At 33.6% G+C, this 22,139-nt stretch overlaps 1 protein-coding gene across 1 annotated transcript in view; it reads left to right on the top strand.

Annotated features, from left to right (window-relative positions):
* The window catches only part of LOC131849853 (uncharacterized), a 49,228-nt gene that overhangs the window by 9,410 nt on the left and 17,679 nt on the right, over window positions 1-22,139 (top strand). The window contains exons 2-6 of the mRNA XM_059199982.1: window positions 13,407-13,516; window positions 18,174-18,361; window positions 18,826-18,981; window positions 19,488-19,567; window positions 20,039-20,195. Of these exons, the coding sequence (XP_059055965.1) occupies window positions 13,407-13,516; window positions 18,174-18,361; window positions 18,826-18,981; window positions 19,488-19,567; window positions 20,039-20,195 (691 nt within the window). The remainder of the gene's footprint in view (window positions 1-13,406; window positions 13,517-18,173; window positions 18,362-18,825; window positions 18,982-19,487; window positions 19,568-20,038; window positions 20,196-22,139) is intronic.

Genomic DNA, 22,139 nt, shown 5'->3' with positions numbered 1-22,139 from the left:
AGACAATTATGGTACAAATGGCGGCCTTAATGCTATAGGCATTCTCTACCAGATCGGTTTGCTATTCTAATTTCATAAAATAAATCTACGTCATTCACAATGTCGTAGGTACCTCATATCATGTGATTTTCTTTTTCAGTATATGTCAAGGCATCGTTGAACTTTCTTTCACCATTACCCCTCGAGCAATGAAAAGTGGTTCTATAATCGAATCCAGCCCCTTGAGAGTCGCTAACATCGTTATTACAAAGTTGAAGGCTTTCGCCGAGCATTTGCAGTTACACTAAATGCTATTAGGCAATGTTTGTAAACATTTTTGATTAGATAAATCCTATTGATATCAATGGATGGCTATTTAATGAGGTATCACAATGTAGCATATAATCAATTTATCTTTGATATTATGAGAGAATATATTATATATACATTATTATAATCATATATACCAAAATTTGTGAGGTCCATCAAATACAGGAGTTTCATAGTCCAAGAATAATACAAATACAAACTAAATTAATGCAGGGACAGAGGTAGACTATCCCCATGCTACGTTAGATATAAATATACGCAACAAAATCTGAGCATGTCAAATAGCTAATTCATTGTGGTTCGCTTGGCGACACTGCTGCTGATAACCCTATCGGGTTTTTCGATTTACAGATATAACAAATGTATTGCTTCATTCATGAAGTTTCTGATGGAAAAAGGTACATCTGTTATAATGACAACATGATTTAGACTTATAAGACTACATTACCTAGAAATATTTGTATTTAGGATCTAGCTTCAATATGTACTTACTGGTCATAACGTCTGCAAACTTCCAATATGAAATTGAATATTCAATACACGACCACGCGGAGAACGAAATTGATTCGTTTCGATATATTGCGTAGATCGTCACTCAATTATACTACGAATAATTTATTCAGTTTATTTTTAACAACTTCATTAATTTTTGTATTCTATATTGAGTTGTTGATCTCGTTAACATCAATTCTTTTTTTAATAAGTATCAGGTAATACCAAGATTGAATAAATAAGATCAGTAAAAATATTATTGCATTTTTATTTATTTTCCAACCGACTACTGGTTTGAAATTGTGAATTTTAATCAATACGAAACCAGAAATATGCAATTAAATCTTAGATAAAAAAAAACTTTCTAATGAAGACAGACACTTTTATTAAATTAATCTAGACGTTGAATACGACGATAATCTAGACGATGAAGACGTTGATAGATGTACCTTTCGAGACGTTAGATTCAAATATTCTCGACCTAATATGTCGAGCAATACATTCAAAATAAAGCGCAACCCCGATTTTTAATCAGGACCTACCTGTATTGCCAATTAAATCTTAGACAATATTGCTATTGCAGAAAGACACTCATAATTATTAAATTAATCTTTGAGACGGTGATAAACGTTACCTTCCAGAGACATTGGATTCAAATATTCTCTACATATACATAACATGACGAGTCGTTCAATACATTCACTATAAAGCGCGCCGATTACAGTTGTGATGTTATTTGCATTTTATTTTGAAATGCTTTAAAAACTAAATGCTCACTTCGGGCATTACTATCGCATTGTCATTAGTTTTAATTTTTTTTTTAAATCCTTATATTAACACGTGAAGCAAAAACTTTTTACTAAAATTGCGCCTACGCCTGCGGAGGAGTATGAAATTTCGCACGCAGAAGAAGTGCAGAATGATAATATTTTTTTAATATTATGTATAATAACATATACAATAAATCAGCAAAAAAAAACATTACACTATGTATTTGACACACGCATGGATAGAAATATAGTCTTTGCCAATAGAACCTTAATAATGATGAAACTTATAATTTAAATGTATTATTGGGCGACGTAATTCACAAAATGAAATGCACGACATAGTCGAATACTTTGAAAATACTTTTTCAACAGAGCGAGCGTAAGGTAAACAGGCTGTAAATTACTCAATGTGTTCATTGAACTTGAAATAGGTTCTCTACCCGAATATTATTGGCACCAATATAACTCAGTTTGTTTCGGGACCGTTGATCACACATGTCTGTGGTTTTTATGAGAATATAGTACTTTTCTATTAGCGGGGATGACCAACAAACTGATTGGCAGAAAATTATATCAGTCGCCAGTTGAATTCAATAAGATAATGAGTAGACACCACAAATTTATTGCACAGTCCGTTACATGCTTCATTTGTTGCTTTTCAGGAGTATACCTACCAAAGGAGCTTTTCAGGAGTATACCTTCTTCGATATCGAAGATCCCCAACCTTAATATCTTACTCCCCATACATTTGTTCCCTCAAATTGGAGGGAAACACCCAATCTGGTATCACTGGTGTCAATACAATCCGATTGAAGCCGAGTGATTCACTGCACGTAAATAATAACGGACGATGCGTACGCACTGTGAATTGTTGGACGTTAATTGTGTAGGCATTTAATACGGAGCTATCCATATATAACGTTACATATTAAGTGGAGGATGGAGCGAAAAAAAATGGAAATGGATGACATTGTATAACAATTTTAGAGACATAAAATTGAAAACTCTGGAAATTAAGCTGAAAAATAAAAGTATATGGGGCGGGGGGGAGTTCGCTACCTATATCCAGGGACAAGAATTGAAGGATATTCTTAGGAGCGATGGTTTTTATCTCCGCAGGATAGAATGTATACTTTCTAAAGGAGATATTTAGTTTATGCATGAGTGGGTTACAACCACATAGTACGTTTAATGCCTTCTAACTCTAAATAACTAAATGAGTTGTGACTTTGTGAGCATATTGTATTTGTTCATATTATTTCTTCTAATCCTATCGAATTATTAGCTTGGTTCTCCGGAATGGCAACGAATAAGTGGTATCGCCGTAACATGATAACTTGATGTCCGTGGTGAGATGATATTTATATAGAAGACGGTTACCCATGATGTGAACCGTCAGATTGTTTGCCATTACAAGTACATAAAATAGTAAAAAAATGAATTTGTTGTGAACCAAAATCCATAGAGTTCCAATATTATTAAGATTTGTATAGATTTAATAATGGAATATATCCATTAACATAATTGCAGTTAATTAGAAACTTATTGACAACATGTTACAGAGAAGATTAATCTTATTAACCTAGAAAGAAACCTGTTGTCATATCGTAAATCCTTCGACCAACGCCCACATTAATAAGGGCAAGATCACATGAGCATCGTAAGAATGAAATTGTGGGTGAAATTGAATGAAATATACCTACACATACATATAATAGTAATGTTATACGAACATAAAAGGTAATTCAATAAAGAAAACTGGAAATTGCGTTTCGAATTCGGTAACGAGTTCCAAGTCTGTAATAAAACAGACAGCAGTATTTTAAAAAACTAAAAATCCTGTACCGTGGTATGTTCATTCAGAAATGAAAGAAGTAGGTCGCAACATTTATTGTACAGTGTACGTTACTAATATAGTTAGGATCTAAAAATACAGTTATTTAAAGTAGGTACGTATGTGTATTGATATTCGTTCAGTAATGTTTATTCATTGACTGTACTTGCTCTCTTTTGACCTTTATAGTTTTAAACTAAATCAAGACCTTACCATGAATCATTATTTGTCACAAACATTGTACGTGGGCAATAGATTTTTATCGGTGTGCGCTGACATATTAGTGTCGAATTGCGTGGAACGACAGCGATTCAATAAGTAAGTTGTTTTTATTTGTGCAAAAGAGTAACGCTCCTGAGTCATGAGTGAAAAATCTTCATCAACATTTCTTATGGGTGATGATGAAATGTCCTGCACTAACGGTATTATCTGGGGAGAAAGGAATTTTTAGTAATATGGACTGATGAGTTGACCTTCATGTTGCCTCTGGAAACCATCGTGATAAATTTTTTAACCTTGTGAATTTCCTACGAAGGTCTAACTATCCTGACTTCACGCTTATGTTATCATCCTCCACTGCCCCGCCAGCGTAAAGCGAAGGTGGGTGTATTATACCATTATCATTCATTAAAAAAAAAACGGGGAACGACTGGGTGATGGTACGTTGAGCATAGAGTCAATAAGGTTAGTAGTTACTTATCCCATTGATGATGGTTTCCAGAGGAAACCGCGTGTAGGCCAACCTGACATGTTACATTGATAGCAACAGAATCCCTTCTCAATTACTTAAAGAATCCCTTTCATTGTTTTGAATGACATCGTCGTCTACACTTATAACATATGATGACAATATTGAAATCAGCTAGTAGACTCAATAATAACGTCAGTGCATACGAGATAGACATACACAAATGTTAATATTAGCACAACCTTGAACTGTAAATGTAAATGAAGACTTACAATCGATGACTATAAAGTATCCGCTGCGCCAAACTGAACTTGGAGCCTATAACTTAATATTATTTAAATTTAGGCCTAAATTAGGATAACACTAAAATCCTTTGAACTTAATTTATAATTAAATATCAGTAGGCGAATTTAACATAATTAGTTATGATACTCGCTTTTATTTAAATGTATAACTATAGGATGATATGTGTTTAATACTAACTAGGAAGCGACAATGGCTATTCTAACGCCAGATGTATCTATACATCGCTGTCTGTATATTTAAGATATATAAAACAACTATTATTAGAGGAATCACTACATTATATATCAGGGCTTTTATCATTCTTCGAATAAAGTGGACAGAAATTATAATAGTTTTCGATTTTATTTATTTATATATGTATGTATGTAGCGATAGAATCGTTGTCAAATTCAAAATATCTACTCATGTAGGTCTATTACAGACTCTTAAGATATGTCAAATCTAAATCTAAATCCGTCATGTAAACGTAATGTATAGATTATAGGCAGGGATCAGGTACATTGTTGTATTATTTATTTAAATAAAATTCATATAAGCATACATTGTATATCAACAACATTTAATTATAGTTTTGTTTATTTTTAAACAAATCACAATGTTTGCATATGATTACAATGCCTACGTTCTACTTTAAAAGAGCAAAAACACGATTGACACATCAATGAGTTGGATAAATAAATACCACTGAAGTGTGGTCAACGGCATACTATCTTCCTTGTATGTGAGGTCATTAACTTTGCAATATAGGCCATATTGTGTAATACTGCTGACTCACTTAGAACTAACTTAGAATAATACATTTACCAACAGTTCCGATTTAATCGGAAAGTCCTCAATTTGAGGTCTTTGTGTGTGTGTCATGTCATGTCATGTCCCGACGATATGACTGACGGCAATTGTTTCGAGCTATTTTTTCCTCTTTTCCTATTTGATATGAGTAAGGAGACGCCTGCACTCAGGGAACTATCGGTTATATTTGAGAATATACGATAAGTAAACACTCCCAAACTGCCAAGAAAGTTGGTAAGTCGAGTCGGAATACCATGCAGGTTTCAAGCAGCTAAAATGTGAATTGATATCCCGAGGGATTAGTGGCCCCATTGCTAGCGAAATAACATCTCAAGTTGACTTCCACACGGTCCATATGGAACTCATCTTGTTCAATAACTGGTGAATTGACCACGATGCGGTAACTGACTTGACTGCAAGCTGATTTTATCATCCTTTATAGGTGTCTCGCCTTTCAATTAACTCGCGTTTTAACACAGTCGGATCCATATGCAACCATTGAAATGAAGTTTTTTTTTTCATACGTATATTAAATATACAATCTAACTCGGCCAAGCGTAGAATAGGGAATGCGTGTTAAAAAATATAAAAACATGGTATAAATAGTTTTTATATAATCCAGTATTTTTGTCGGGCCGATTTTTTATATCTTGCAATATATCCGGAAAAAATATTTATGAGCGTTGGCTACCCTATCACTGACACACGTACGGACATGTTCATTGTCATACATGTTTCTCTCGCACCTGATTTACACCCACGTCCCATACAAAACTAAAAAAACATAATAGGCGGTCGTGATGTGGGTTATTTTCAATAACATTCTGCAAATATACTTTCTATACAATGTTTCCACTACGACGATCGATATCCTTGGTTTGCTAGTTGTTACTATTGAGAGCTAAAGTAATTTAATTTTGTTAAAATGTTGTATAGAATACTATCTTTTATAGAATACTATAAAAGGTGATAAGCGAAGGGTGGGCGTCGACGAAATATAACATTTGATTGCGTTGAACATGAAACACTTTTGCTCAAACTTGAACATTACGGTATTAGATATGAAGCACAAAGCATGATGAAATCCTATCTAAATAATAGAATGCAAGTTGTCGAAATAAATGGTGTAAAGTCTGAAGGAACTAGTATTAAAATGGGTGTTCCTCAGGGCTCTATTTTAGGTCCTTTCTTATTTTTAGTTTACATAAATGATCTTCCTTATATGGTAGAAAAGATAGCTGACATAGTTCTGTTTGCTGATGATACTTCATTAGTATTCAAAGTCAATCGACATATTGATGATTTGGACGAAGTAAACGGTGCTCTTTCTTATGTTTTAAAATGGTTTACGGCTAATAATATGTTACTAAATGCAAATAAAACTAAATGTATCAAATTTACTCTCCCCAATGTAAGACCGGTAGATTCAAAAATCATGTTGGACAATAAACCTATTAATTTTGTGGATGATACTGTATTTCTAGGTATCACATTAGATTCCAAGTTGCAATGGGGTGCCCATATTACTAAATTAGCGAGTCGACTTAGTTCTGCCGCTTATGCGGTAAGAAGAATTAGACAATTAACAGACGTGGCAACAGCTAAACTTGTGTACTTTAGTTATTTCCATAGCATTATGTCGTATGGTATTTTGTTATGGGGCAAAGCAGCTGATATAAATACAATATTTATTTTACAAAAGAGGGCCATTCGCTCCATTTATAGCATGGGTTCCAGGGAGTCTTTGCGAGAGTGCTTTAAGGAATCAAATATCCTCACCGTTGCTTCTCAATATATTTATGAAAACATCATGTATGCCAGGAAGAATATAGACAGTTTCAAAAGAGTTAGTGATTGCACTAATAAAAGCTTACGTAACAATAACAAACTGATTTTACCTAAATGTCGTTTGGCTAAAGTTAGTAATTCGTTTTATGGCAATTGCGTAAGGTTTTACAATAAAATACCAGAGTCTGTTATAAATCTGCCAGAAAAAAGATTTAAATGTCAAATAAAACACTTCCTTTGCAAAAAAGCTTACTATAAAATTGAAGAATTCGTTAACGATAATAATGTTTTTGTAGAAAAATTTTAAATACATAGCACTGACAATATTATCTGATTACACTAATAATGAGTGCGTAGCGATTTCTATGTTGATTGTCGCATGCCTCTTACTTGTTACACTGTAATTATTTATATAAAAAAAACATCTATCAAAAAGAGCAACACACAAGTTTCTTGCTCATTCTTCTTGTGATGAATCTGCATTCCGAATGAGTGGTAGAATCAAAATATGACTATTCAAAAGTGCTTGTAATGAGTTTATTTGAATAAAGATTATTTCTATTTCTATTTCTATTTCTATTTCATTATGTGACAAACGGTTTGTGCCCGCTGTTGACTCCCTCAAGTCACCAATTCGTGATGTCACATTTCAAAATATATATTTTTTTACAACTACCTTTCACTTAAACATGCTATTTAAATTTATTTCCTACTCTATCGCAGTAAACAAAAGGTTTTATTTTCCAAACATGTGACGGCAGACTAAGAAGAGGGAATTTCACAAATGTGATCAATACTGACCAGGACGAGGGGAAAGGAGAGTGAAAATCATAATATTCGGGTGATGTAATTTATGTATGAGCTAAAATTCTTATTACTAGATTCATATTCCTGTATATCCAACATTAAAATATGATATGTATGACATACAGCTGGAGAAGCGTGATATAGGAAATGATAGTCTATATAGAAAATCAATAACTTCTTATACATCAGAATAACACATAGGCTATAATTTAAAAAGATATTATTTCAGTTGGGCGAAATATTGTAAATTACGGGTTCATTTTATACGCAATGTGCAATCACAATTAAATTTCTGATTCTCCTTGTTTATCTCTTTCTTTTCCGCTCTATTTCACTTATCTTCTGCCTCATACATGGGTAATTTTCCTGTATCTAAATATGTAATCCAAGCATGTATATATGTATATATATTATATTTATTTATGTGTCGTATGTATGTCTAATAATATGTATTATTGTAAAGTTACTAAATTAAATTAATAAATAACTTAAACGTAAATGTTTGTAAACTATAAAGCGCCGCTTACTAACTTCTCAGTTTGCCTTATGGTTGACTGGTAGAGAACGCCCTTGGGTATTAATATTATTATTAATATGTACATTTATATATTGTATTTATGCATTAAAGTTTAAATAAATAAATATTGTATAATAATAAAGCCAGTAACATATAAAAAAAAGGCAAACAAAGTTATGCATATGCATTTAAGACAACAAACACAATATAACAGATATTTGCATTGTAGGCCTGCATTACTGCATTTGCATGCGCCGAACGCAGCCAATCGATGCGTGAGGGGGGAAACAGGGTGAAACGGGGAGAAATTCGGAAGTGGGAAGGGTATGGGGAGTCAGTGGTCAGCCGGTGGACACGACCGACCGCTCGTGTGCGAATAATTAAAATTTCCGATGCCTGTCTCTTGGAAATTGGAAGTTTCATCAGTAATCGAGACAGATTAATGGAGAAATTTTGTAACTATTAGTCGGATGTGTGGGGGATTTCAATATCATGATGAAGGCTTTAATCTTCATTAGATATTATGATTTTGCATGTATTGTTTATGTATTACGCATGTATTGTTTAGATATTGGATGTATTTACAAAAAAATGTATTTAAGTATTTTTACCAGTTGTTTCGTACCATAATACAAACTTTAGTTAGTTTGAGACTAGATAGCATTGTGTGAATTGTAATGGTTACAAATATTATCTTACTAATATTATAAATGAGAAAGTTTGTGAGTACGGATGGATGAACGTTTGATACTCTTTCATACAAAAATCATGGAGCGGATTTTAATGAAACTTTAAAGTAATATAGTTTATATATCAGAAAAACAGATAGGGAACTGGACGGTAGGGAATAAATTGTAATATAAAAAAAATTATATTCGTAAGTGGCTAAAATGTCCTACTATGAATAAATGATTATTGAATTTGAATTTGATAATGATTTAAAAAAAATAATAAAATATATGTGAATTGTCGAAATATAATCATAAATTTCAAGTAAGTGTGATGCAAATGAAATTGTACTGGTAAATAATTTCACATGACTAGACGACTAAATCAACAGTCTTTCAATATACATATTATATTGGTCCGATATGAAATTTATACATAATAAATAAACGATATATATATACTTCAAATGAATAATATTGAATCCACCAAAGTTCACAACCGCACCGTAACTCCACATTTCATAAGTCTGCAATTCCTGCAAAGTTTGCACGGATTACAAACTCCGGAAAAGTTTAAACTCCAACACGTATAAACAAAGCTATATTCTAGAAGTTTCCATTCCAACTTTAAGCGAAAAAGTATATCTAAAGAGTAGATAAGAGCATCGGAATGAAAGTATCTACATTTTGGCAGGGCATTGTTAGAAATTGTGACTAGTGGCCCCCATTGCTAGCAATGTAATAATTCAGCTAGACATCCACGTGATTTCCTTTGGATATCGTCGTTCTTAACTTCTAGTAAATTCGACATGATGGAAATTCCTGATGGACATACCTGACGCCTATCCTCCTCCCAACTATCCCTAATTAGGTCCCATTCCCGCCTCTTTTTAAAAGATTGGTAACTCACTTGCCCTGATTTTGCGGGTACTCATGAGTGGCAGTAATCGTTTGCCTGCAAATGTGCCGCTGGCTAATTTGCCTCCTATGCAATATTTAAAAATATATATCACAGCATATATCTCCGTATACAATATTTCAGATGCTAATTTTGTTTGTCATTGTACCTAATTGGTCCGGCTTGGTATCAGGATATCCTCATTAAAAGTGACTGATGCACTGTTCGTGTGAAAAAACATGTTATGTTCAGAATTATTATGATAAACTACACCATGCGATCAGAACAGATACATAAACAAGTATAATCTCAAACGTTGCAGATTGTATTATAAGGAATCTTAGAAAATCTCGCTTCCTTATTTTTCTGAACACGTGTGGGTTTAGGTCGGTAGCTCGGTTTAGGATTGTTTTGTTTCAGATAATATTATAAATGAACAGAAAATACTGTGGCATTTAAATAATTATTTATTTTATTTGCAAATCTTAAAGTTGATATGGGCCGTTAGCTTGCCATTACAGTTGCATCAAATAAATGAGAAATATCTGGTAAATTTTATATAAACAATTCAGTATTAGTATATCAACTAACATTAACAAATGTTAAATATTTTATCTAATGTAAGTAGTGTAAAAATATAGAAATAACAAAGAATGTATTTTTAAAATGTGGAAAGAAAAATATCTATGAGTATTTAACTGTCAGCGCCAGGTGAAGGTGTTGACACAGACATCACGTGTCTCCGTGGGTACACCAAACTCAGTAGTCTGCCATATTTGTTAATATTAGTTAGAATGATTTAAAATTAGATAAGAAAATGTCCAAAAAGGAGAAAATAAACGTATGTTTGGGGTTATTTTTTTTTAACACATATCCCGTAATGTAAGTTACTAATAGTAACTTACATTACGGGATGTGTTAAAAAAAAATAGCACATAATACAAATACAAATAGCAAAAAAAAATAGCACAGATAACATAATATTACATACTATTAGTGTAGAGAAACTGGAAAATACTTAGAAATTTAAATACTAAAGAACGATATCAACGATACTGCATTTTGAACAATAAATACAATTATATAAAATGATCCTGAGTGTATACAGTTTATAAACCACTCTAATCTATACTTTACGCTAACGTACATACGCAACTTCATCCTCGTCAGTTAGAAACATGAAGTTAAACAGAATGTAAAAGCAAAATATTTTCTGCAGTTTTGTAATATTCCTAATGCATCTCCTTTTGACCACAGTCTACAGCCTATTTCAGTAAACAGACAATCCAATACTAAAATAAATTTTCAGTTACAATCATCTTCAGCTCTTCAGCTTTTTAAAATTAGGATGATATGGATTCGAATAGAAATAAACATTTCTACAAATACACAAGATACTATCCAATCCGTTGTTAAAACTCAAATTATCTAGGACACAGATTACAACACAATAGAAGAGTTCCGGCTAATTTTAGTTAACCTCATCTACTCGTACAAAGTCTGTGCTATATACTCTTTGGTTGTTAACAATTCCCTTCACGCCCTTGTCCTAAAGACCATGAAGTTTGTATACCATTACTAATACTTAACGTTACTTACAAGCTTCCAAGTAGAACGAATTAGTTGTGGCGATTGTTGCTGAAATGGTAATCACCATTGTTTTAATTAGTGCGTTGTAATTGGTATTGTTTTGAGACAAATTATGGTAGTATTTTTGCTACAAATTATAGCTGGTAATGGCTGGCTTATGTTTCAATTAATAAGATGGGATGGGATGTCATGGGAGACAAAATGTAATTAATTAAATGTGAGAACATCATGCAGAATATCGTGGTTGCATTCATTCTCTGTTATGTTCCTAGCATAGTTTATATTTTATTTTCAAACCATTATATTTATCTTTATTGTACAAAACTTATTTAATAAAAGAGTATTTTGGAAAAGCTATGACAATATAATTTTTAAATATAATATATTAACTCCAGTCATAATCATTTCAGAGTCTTTGATAACAGAATTTCTTTAATAATTGAACTCTATTTTTTTTTTATATTTCCAAGGATTTGTAGAATTAAAATTAGTTTTGTTAACTTTCAAATATATTCTATATATTGGCCAATTATTATTTATTGCTTATCAGGAACTGTTATAGATTTGCACCATAATTTTTTTATGGGATTTTTGCAGCTAACTCCATATTGGTTATGGCAGAATATCAGTGTTTTACCATTTTCGAGGCGAAACAATAAACTAATAAACTAAATAAACCATTGGCCATCATATTTTGCTGTACACACACGATTTAAATTTATTCGCGTTGGTTTTTTTTTGTTTATATTCTGATTCACAAATAAATTCTTCATCTATCAGCTATATTGTTTTTTATAAAAACGATAAATCGTCAGTATAAATGACAGCATCTAGTTCTTGTTTATAAACTAATTTATTTCCTATCGCTAGTTCAGTTAGAGTAACTAGTTTCACATTTACTGGTTCATTAACAGCAAATCTTTCTCTATTATGCAAATGGCGTGCCCAATGGGCCGGAATCCCTTGTAAACTCTTTACGCTTATTACTATTCATAAAGCACAAACCCTTGCTACTTTCATTGTTTACTTCAGGCTTTGTATGGTAATATCTCGTATCTTTATGCTGAGAATGACGTCCTTTGTTTCATGAGGAATGTGACGGAAATATTTGGTGCGTAACCAAAAATATACGCATTTTTAACATGGTAAATTTGTAATCAGGAGTTCATTTGTAACTATACGTTTCTATAAAAATACACTGAGCAAACCCCATTACATATTAAATGATAACTTCAATGACAAACGTACATGCCAATAGTTATTCATGTACCGCATTTTCAATTTAATGTTACAGGTGTCTATAAATTAGTATAGAATTTTAATTATTTGACGGTAGAGAAAAACATGACCTGCATAAGTGATTAAAATGTACATTTTTTTTAATTGTAATAAAATAATTAAACATTTTAATTCTAATTAGTATTTTATGTTTTAAAGTGTGTTTACTTGTGTGATTAAAGGAGTGAAGATAGAATCATTTTCTAATCTATCATAGTGTAATATTGTCATCGTGTCATTGACCTATTCAGAAATCCCAATCCTAAAGCTTACATAGCCTTTGAGAAGGTCACATGTTTCTTTTTTACTAAGATAATGTTGGTGACATGAACATGTTACCAGGGTGAAGGGAGTTCATAGTGATGTGGACGTATATTCCCATTGCTAACAATGTACTATATCAGGTTGACCACGGGTTGACATTTGAGTTTCCAGGGGGAATGGCGTCTCCCTGGAAACTCGAATCATGTTAAATTCTTGGTGAATTTTCCACTATGAGCTAACTGACCTGACCTCGTATTCATCTTATCATCATCTACTGGTATCCTAACAGTAAACCATAACCGCAGGCAGGTGCACCGTTCCATTATCGTTCAGTGTTACCTATTAGTTTTGTGTGTGACTGCTTGTAGTAAGTACATGTGAACTAACAATAGTGTTGTGTTGTTGCAGCCATGAGCCGGAGGGCGGGGGGCGGTGCGCGGAGGGCCCGCTAGCGCGCGCCATGCAGCCCACGCCGCAGGGCGGCTCGCCCAAGCGGCACCCGCAGGCTCCTGCGCATGGTGAGTGGCAGATCTAAATAACCCCCTTACTTGTAGAAACTAAGTTCACCTATTGAAATTGGTTATTGTGTACAAAATTGCTACACTATTCAACCAGAGTCCATGTGTGTATTGTATTAATTATATGTTAATTTATTGTTAATTTCTACGTTATAAAACTAGAATTCATACTCATCCTAATTTTCACTACTCCACACGCTCCATTTGTCGCTTTCGCAGGCGGAAGCACAATTCCATATTAATCCATTAAAAAATTCCATACCAATTTAAATTAGATATTGAGTCTGGAGGTCTGTTGGCCTCCTGTTAACTATACAATTTTAAAATTAATACGATACTAGCGATCCGCTCCGACATAGTCTCTTATACATATTTTGGTATTTGTTTTCTTTACGTAGTATAACACAAAGCCTCGGCTGTCTGTTCACTTATGTCTTTAAAATTACGCAACGGAAATTAATGCGTTTTCAGCAACAGATAGAGTGATTCAAGAGGAAGCTTTATATGTATAATACATGCGAGTTATAGTATAGAACAAGCCGAGAAATTTAAATATTTGTAATGTATCTGTGCGAAGCTGGGACGAGTAAATAAAATACAATTTGGTTTACCAGAATTGCAACGTATGAGCGATATCACGGGTGTCAGATGATGTCTATAGCGCTGTTCAAATATACAGAGCGACTGTTACCGCGTACCATCACTTACTATTCCGCTCACTTAAGAAAGAAAAATATTAAAATTCCCTTCCCCTGGTTCTAAATGAGTAATAGTGCGTAAAATATTACCAGAGCTTGTGACAATATTCAGTTATTTAGCATTTTATAAACGCTGGCTAGCAATCAAGGGCACTCTGCCAATATTTATTATCCATAGGCCATTATGTTTCCATATTAGCGAGTGAGGTGTGTTCTATATTCGTGTTTTAATATTGTCACCTTAATTTAGTGTGCCTACATACACTTTGAGAGGTATCTCTATATTATACAATAGAAATGTAAATGGATTTAGGAAGATTCTTTTTTGTGAGAAAATATATATTCTTATGAATCCTTTGTGGATAAAAAACATCCACCTGTCCATTGTGGATCGACAGAGCTGTTTGAGGATTTTTGAAGACAAATTGCAAAGATCTGAATCGGCAATGAGGAGCTCATAACCACTATTAAGGGTGTGTAACTTAGGAAGTGAAGAATAAAAAACTAGGTACTCATTACAAACTTATATATCTATAGCAATATACGAGTATATAAATGTAATGCACGGATATATAAATTTTCAAACTAAGTAAATACGAGTAATTGTGTATGTAATCGTGTTTAATTATTTTGAAAATTTATAACATTAAAATCAATCAGATTAGTTATATAAATATTCAAGTTATTTAATTTACGTCTATACCTACACACGTAAATCTAGCGACAAGCTTTTGTATAAATGGATAGTAAAAGTTTATATGTATAAATGGATAGGAAATCGATGGAGTGAAAGAAATTTATTACACACTAGCCATCCATACCGGCTTCGCATGGGTGCATTACAAATCTTTGAATTTCTCGGCTTGTTCTAAACTATAGCACGCATGCATTATACATATAAACCTTCCTCTTGAATCGCTCTATCTATTGCTGAAAACTGAATTAAAATTTCAAAGAACCTTTGCGTAATTTATAAGATCTTAATTTTATTTTAATGGTAAAGTTTATATAGAATGTTATAAAACATGAAGTTTTTATATTTATTTAAAGCGGACAGTTCCATATAAATTTCTACTAGCTACGGTAGCTATTGTATCTCAATATTTCTTGCAATCTGATAACTAGCGCGGGTGGTCCAATATACGCCCATATAGCCCACTCAATTGTTTGTAGGAGGCGCAATAATGGTGTCATTTGCATACCTGCATAATCGATATTCAAGTTTATAGTGATGGTTTGCATATAAATTATTAACTGAAAGTCATATATCGATATTGCCAATTTCATATGCGATAGTAGATATGAATATTACATACTAGCTGTACCCGCGGTTTCATCCGCGTGAAATTTATATCCTATGTGTTACTCTGATGTATAAGCTATATCACTGTAAAGTTTCAATAACAAGTGACAAACATCTATACTTACAAACTTTCGCGTTTAGAATATTATTAAGATTACGATAAGATATAGTAAGAGGACTAACTATTGCTTGAAAGATGTATTCATTTGATGAACAAGCTTACAACATTGATGGTAGGTGGTAACCGTTGCAAATATTCTTGAACAGCACCACAGTCATCACGGTATCATGTGACGAACATCATGCGTTACCATTCAGTAGGACTGAGATGTTATATTATACCTATTCTACGTTTTTGTAGAAAAAAATCTAACTTAAGATTCATAGCACTGCCAATATTATCTGATTGAACAAAGATTGCGTAGCAGTTTCTATGTTGATTAACGCATGTCTAATCCTTGTTAATGTATATTTACTCAGAACAACATTGATTTGTAAGAGCAACATACAAGTTTCTTGCTCATTCTTCTTGTGATGAGTCTGCGTTCCGAATGAGTGGTAGAATAAAAAAATGTGACTTCAAAAGTGCTTATATTAAGTTTATTTGAATTAAGATTATTTCTATTATTTCTTTTTCATCTATAACAATGTAGTTTATAACTATTAATCCTTAAATGGGGCTGTTTCAAGCATTGTGGGTTCTTGTGATGAACGCAACACTTTACATGTTCTCTGGGAATATTTGAATCCAACATTCGGCGGTGACTCTGCCTTACCTTACCTAACTTGTCTTGGATGAGAAACGTCCAATAGTTTTTCTACGAAAGTATGACAAAAGAAAAACCCAATGTTTCCTTAAGTTAATTTATAAGAATATATGTTGAATCACTACTTTTTCTCTATTTTGTAGTATATTCTCTCGATTATATTTCCTTAATCGGAACACGAAGAGTCATTCATTGTAGGTAAATTATTCCACGGATAAAAGTTGATACGGTACAATCCGCATAGATAACGTTTGTTTCAAGAGATTTCAATATTAGTTCTTATAAAAAGATTATTACAAATAACTAGTTTTGCAACTGAATGTTAATTACGTTCTCCGTGGGAACTTGAGGGGTTGATATATGGACCAAAAGTAGATATAATAGTAGAAATTATTAAAATTTTATCCATTTACACATTCCTACAGTACTTGTATCAATATTACCTTTTCACAATTATGTAACTGGCTGTTATGTTTCGATCGTCAATAGATTGAAAAGGAGAACGAGTTACTTTATCTGTAACTAGCTTGCCCCGGCTTCGGATGTACACGTATTATACATATAAACGCTCAACAACATTCCTCTAGAATCACTCTATTTAAAAAATCGCTCCATTTAAAGATTTAAGCATACATAGTGACGGATAGACAGCGACCGTGACTTTGTTTTATACTATGTAATGAAAATGATCTGGAAGAAAGTGAAATAGGCGTTGAAAGTTTGTACAGACCAAGTCGCAGGTAACTAGTAAAAATTTTTAATCGTACAATAGTTACTTGTTATATAGTTACACTACATAGCTTGTATTCAACTGACAAAATTATAAGCAGAAGTTGATTCGCATTAGTTTGGGACAACCTTATTTGGCCAATAGGCAGGTAATGAGGTGAAGAAAAGTGCCCAACTAGCCTAATGAAGGTCACTTAGCTATATTTCTTCTGTATATCTAACTAACTGACCCGCGCAACTTTGCGTCACATTTTCCTCGTTTTTGCAACATTTTTCATTGCATTTCCGCTTGTATTTGTCGTAGCGTTATGTTATATTATATATTCTACAGCCTTTCTTGATAAATGCGCTATCCAACAGATAAAATTTTTCAAACTCCTGAACTAACCTGTGAATATCTTGAGTATCCAAACTGTTTATCTGGTTGTAGTATTAGCTAGAAAATCAATCCTCAAAATGAACAGTGTATTTATTATTGTTGTAGTAGACCTATCATATCTATAATAATTTTCTAATATCTTTTTTCTATTCCAATATAAATTATAATATTTCAAAGTGTATTTCATTAATAGTATCAAAGTCCATATCAAGATAAGCGACACACTATTCATAATCAGTGATGCGCGAGTCACTACTCCTTTTCATATTTTCTTAATGGTAAAGTTTTCAATTAGGTTAATCGCTGCTAATCAATATCGGAACTTTCACATTAAAGTCAAGTCTTGATAATCTAATTTCGAGATTGTACAGTCACCGGTTCTTGAATAACAGGAATATTTATTTATGACTACTTACATAAATAATAAACTGTTCTTCAACTAACCTGAACGGATCTCTAAGTGATACAATAATAATATATTTTTCTAAGCTTACTCTCTCTTTCACCTAGTTAGACTTTGTAAAAAGGCGTCTGAGGGAGTATCTCAGTCTCACCTAGCGTCGTAAGCGGAGTTTCGGTTTTAGGGTGTAGATTAGCTAGTGAAATTACAGGATAAGAGGCATGAGATCTTATTCTTCTGGAATGGCAACGCTTGACAGTAGTGCTGCGGATAAACTTTATAAAATCTAAACATTTACATTATTTACAAAACTTCATCCAATAATCATAGTTTATATAGATTAAAATTGATAAGATTTGATAGGAAATAAAAACTTTAAAGGCTCATCAAGCGGAGACCAGTCGACCCTCAAGGTCCACCTACCGAATGGCGGCTTCAACGTGGTGCGGGCATCAGCAGACGAGGACGTGAGGTCCGTGCTGCGACTGCTAGCGTCACGACTGGCCGCCGGTGACAGAGTGTTCGCGTCCTGCTACGCTTTGAGGGCTAGAAAACTCAACTCTGGAAAGGTAAGGCTGGTTAACATTATTACTAATCATTCACAAATTCAGTCACACCGTGATAGCAAAATTGTTTTGTGTCTTTACGGTACTAAGAAGTTTTCTTCTATGTGCATGTGGTACTTTGTCATTTGAGAAGGCTAATGTGTTATTCTGTAGTCACTGCCATATCTCATTTTTCAACGGAAACAAATCTTACATTCTTGCTTAGCGCCTAAAATAGGTGAGCAGAGGTACCCACGAAGAAGACATGGTCTACTGAGCGCGCGGGGAAACAATAATAGGGTCCTATTGAACGTATACCGGAAATGGCTAAAGTTGAAAACGGTTGTAAATAAATAAAATGGAACGAGGGGCTGACCTTTAGCTGATATCTCGTCTGAGTGTCCAAAGCCTTGCAGTGCTACTTCATGGCCAAAGTTGTCTCCGTTCTCTCAGCGGGAAGTAGACTATACTAAGGCCCTTCTTTTCAGATCCGATGGGTCCACCAGGACACACCAGTGTCGGAGCTCCTCACAAAATGGCCGGCGAGCGAGTGGCGGTTGGAATTGCGCGTGCGCTACCTGCCTGCCAATTTGCGAGAGCTCTGCGACTCGGACCGCGTTACTTTCCACTATTATTACGATCAGGTTTGTTTGTATAACTATAGTAGTTGTTGAGTCGCGGTTTGGTCACTGAAGAGTCAACACTAGGCTTCCAATCTATATCCGAACTCCACACCGAATATTTGTGGTCTCACACATGCTAATTGTAGCGGAATTAAACAAAATAAATTCATCAAGTACTATATTAGTTGTATTCCGTGGCACTACTTATGTTTTTTTATACGGCTAACAGATGGTAAGTTGTAACCGTCGCTTTTGTCAACGTTATCATGTGACGACCATCTTATCACTCGTCCATTGCCAATCCGGAGGACTAAGATATCAGAAGCTCGCGGGTAGAATTCCTCGCATGTTGCAAATATTTGTATTCATAAGTGTGATTGTTTGTATTTTTCTGAGTGTTTCCTAAATATATTTTGTATATCTTTACACAGAAAATGTATTAAATATTTCTATTAGTAGTGTAGTACTTGGGTGCTGCATGCGTGGCGCTGTGTGAATTTTCAATTTATTATTATTATAATTTTCAGGTGCGCCACGACTACCTCAACGCTAATCATCCTATGGTTGACCAGGATTTGGCGATACAAATATGTTGTTTAGAAATTAAGTAAGTGGATTTTTTAAAGTGTGTATTACACGTGTATATCGTCCTGTCTAAAACTCTAATACATTCAGGTGTTTTAATTTTTCCTCATTTTGTAATGCCCTACCTATAAAATAAGAAACAAAATCTACTGGAGAAGTAGTTACTGTAAAAAGACGTGTTAGGCAGAGGTTTTCTTACTTTTTAAGCTTTGACGCCCTCGGCGGTCTAGCGGTTTAAACAGCACACCGCTTTACTTCCGATTGTCACGGGTTCGATTCCTCGCAAGGTGCAAACATTTGTATTCATGAGTATGATTGTTTGCATCGGTCTAGGTGTTTTATATGTATATTATTATGTATGTTAATTTACGTAATTTCATATATTACATTTTTATACCGAAATCCAAGATTGCAATTTAATACAGCATCTTTGAAGTACTAAATTTGTTTCATAAACTCAACCTCAACTGATCGATTTGTTTATACGTTCCAGATACTTTTGTAAGGACATGCAAATATCATTGGACAAAAAATCCAACATCGAGTACCTGGAGAAGGAGTTTGGACTTCATAAATTTCTGCCCAAATCAGTCCTGGAAGCGATCAAGCCAAAGGTCCTGAAGAAAGCAATACAGCAACAGTTCAAAAAGGTATGCAATTTTTATAATTTTAATGTACAATACATTTTTTTTGGTGGATGGATGAAATCAGGTCAGTTGGCCCATCATGGCGAATTCACTAGTAGTTAACAATGATGGTTTTTAGACGAAACCACGTTCGACCGACCACGACCACGAGTTCGACCTAACTTGACATATTGTTGCAAATGAGGCCACTAGTTCTTATTACTAATTCCACCAACCCCTGTACAATGCAATTTATTTCACTAATAAAACATATAGCAAATACTAGAAAAGTCTAATCTTAACATCTATGTTAATCTAATCCATTTATTGATATCCGATCTTAGAGATCAGATTTGCACTCTTTGTTCGATCGGATATCAGACCAAAATTTCATCGAAGATCGTAATTCGGTACTCTTCGTTTACCACTCAAAAAAAATTCGATCGGTCAAGGTCGAGTTTTTAAGAATTAATGCGCTCCCTTGTTTCCTAGGCATTTGGCCTAGTACGTAAACAACACGCCGGTAACAAAGCTAGTATAAATTATATTTTTTATTATTATCATCATTAAAATTATTCTTAATAATTTACTAAAGCACTGTTTTCGATTTCAATATTCAAGGTGCCATCAAAACAAACTACTTGTTTCTGTTTCTGTACACCGGCCTCATGCTTAGAAGCCTCATGCTGGGGTGATCATAATTCTTATTTAGGTGTTACAAAACAGGGCCTAAAGGTAAATAATTGCTCTTTTGCCACAAACTGGCTTCTATACAACATCATGCATTATTGATTGTTAAGGTCAGACATCATTGCTATTCGCTTCATTGTGATCTGTCTCAATGCAAGCTTTATTAAACTATATATTCAAAATTTGTTAATGCACCGCCTACATGAATCACTGTTTGCCCAATGGTTGACTGGGAGAAAATCCCTCAAGGTGTTAAGTCCGCCATGTGCATATTTATTTATGTATTTGTGCATTAAAGTTATAACAAATATATAGGATATTTGCTAAATATATACAGAAATCAAACCAATCATCAAACTAAACAAATTTCCTACAGAAACAAAGCGGAACATTGAAAGTATCTTTAAATTCCTTCATATGTATGTACTATAGGGTCACGTGATCAATTTGTTATGTAAACATCACAATTTACTAGAGGTTCACAGTAAAAAGTCGTCGGTGTGTATGTCAGTCTCACCTATTTCGGCCGCCAATTAGTTTTGTAAGCGTGTTTTGGTTGTAGGGTGCAAATTAGGAACTGAAATTACAGGATAAGAAGGGACATTCTAGTTCTCTGGAATGGATACGCTTCTGTAGTATCACTGGTGTCATGTAATGTATATATATATGCTTTTCATGTATATAAGCGATGGTGACCGCTTACCTATATGTATCATGTGGGTCATCATCACATCTTCCATTCCAATTTCATTATATTTCTATTTAAAATATAAATTAAAATATATTTTTAGAATTCCCTTTGTTTCTTAGTGAAAGTATTTCTGTTGCATCTATATTTCACCAAGCTTGGTACCAACCAATACTAATTCTGTTTATCTTTACATCGTATAATATAAAGTCGCTTTCGCTGTCGGTACGCTTAGATCTTTTAAATTATACAACGGATTTCAATGCAATTTTCAGCAATAGATAGAGTTATTCAAGAGGAAGGTTTATATGTATTATCCATGCAATATGCATAGTACAGAAAAGTCGAGAAATTCAAACATTTTTGTACTCGTGCGAAGCCGGGGCGGGTCGATAGTATGATTATAATAATAATAATGAACAATGGCTCTAAGCCCTTATTTGGAGCCTTTTATAGGCTCGCGGATGACCTAATGCAATTATAATGAATTTGTACTATGGCAACACTGGTATACACTATCTGTAGCAATACAGACATATGCCAGACACTAAAACACCAAGTACAGTAAAAGAAGAGTGACCCATCAGCAT

This window comes from Achroia grisella, unplaced genomic scaffold, assembly GCF_030625045.1.
Source record: "Achroia grisella isolate CSIRO2021 unplaced genomic scaffold, CSIRO_AGI_Agris_v1 utg660, whole genome shotgun sequence".
NCBI lineage: Eukaryota > Metazoa > Arthropoda > Insecta > Lepidoptera > Pyralidae > Achroia > Achroia grisella.
The sequence above is the reverse complement of the archived record's forward strand: the minus strand, read 5'-3'. Positions and strand labels throughout refer to the sequence as shown.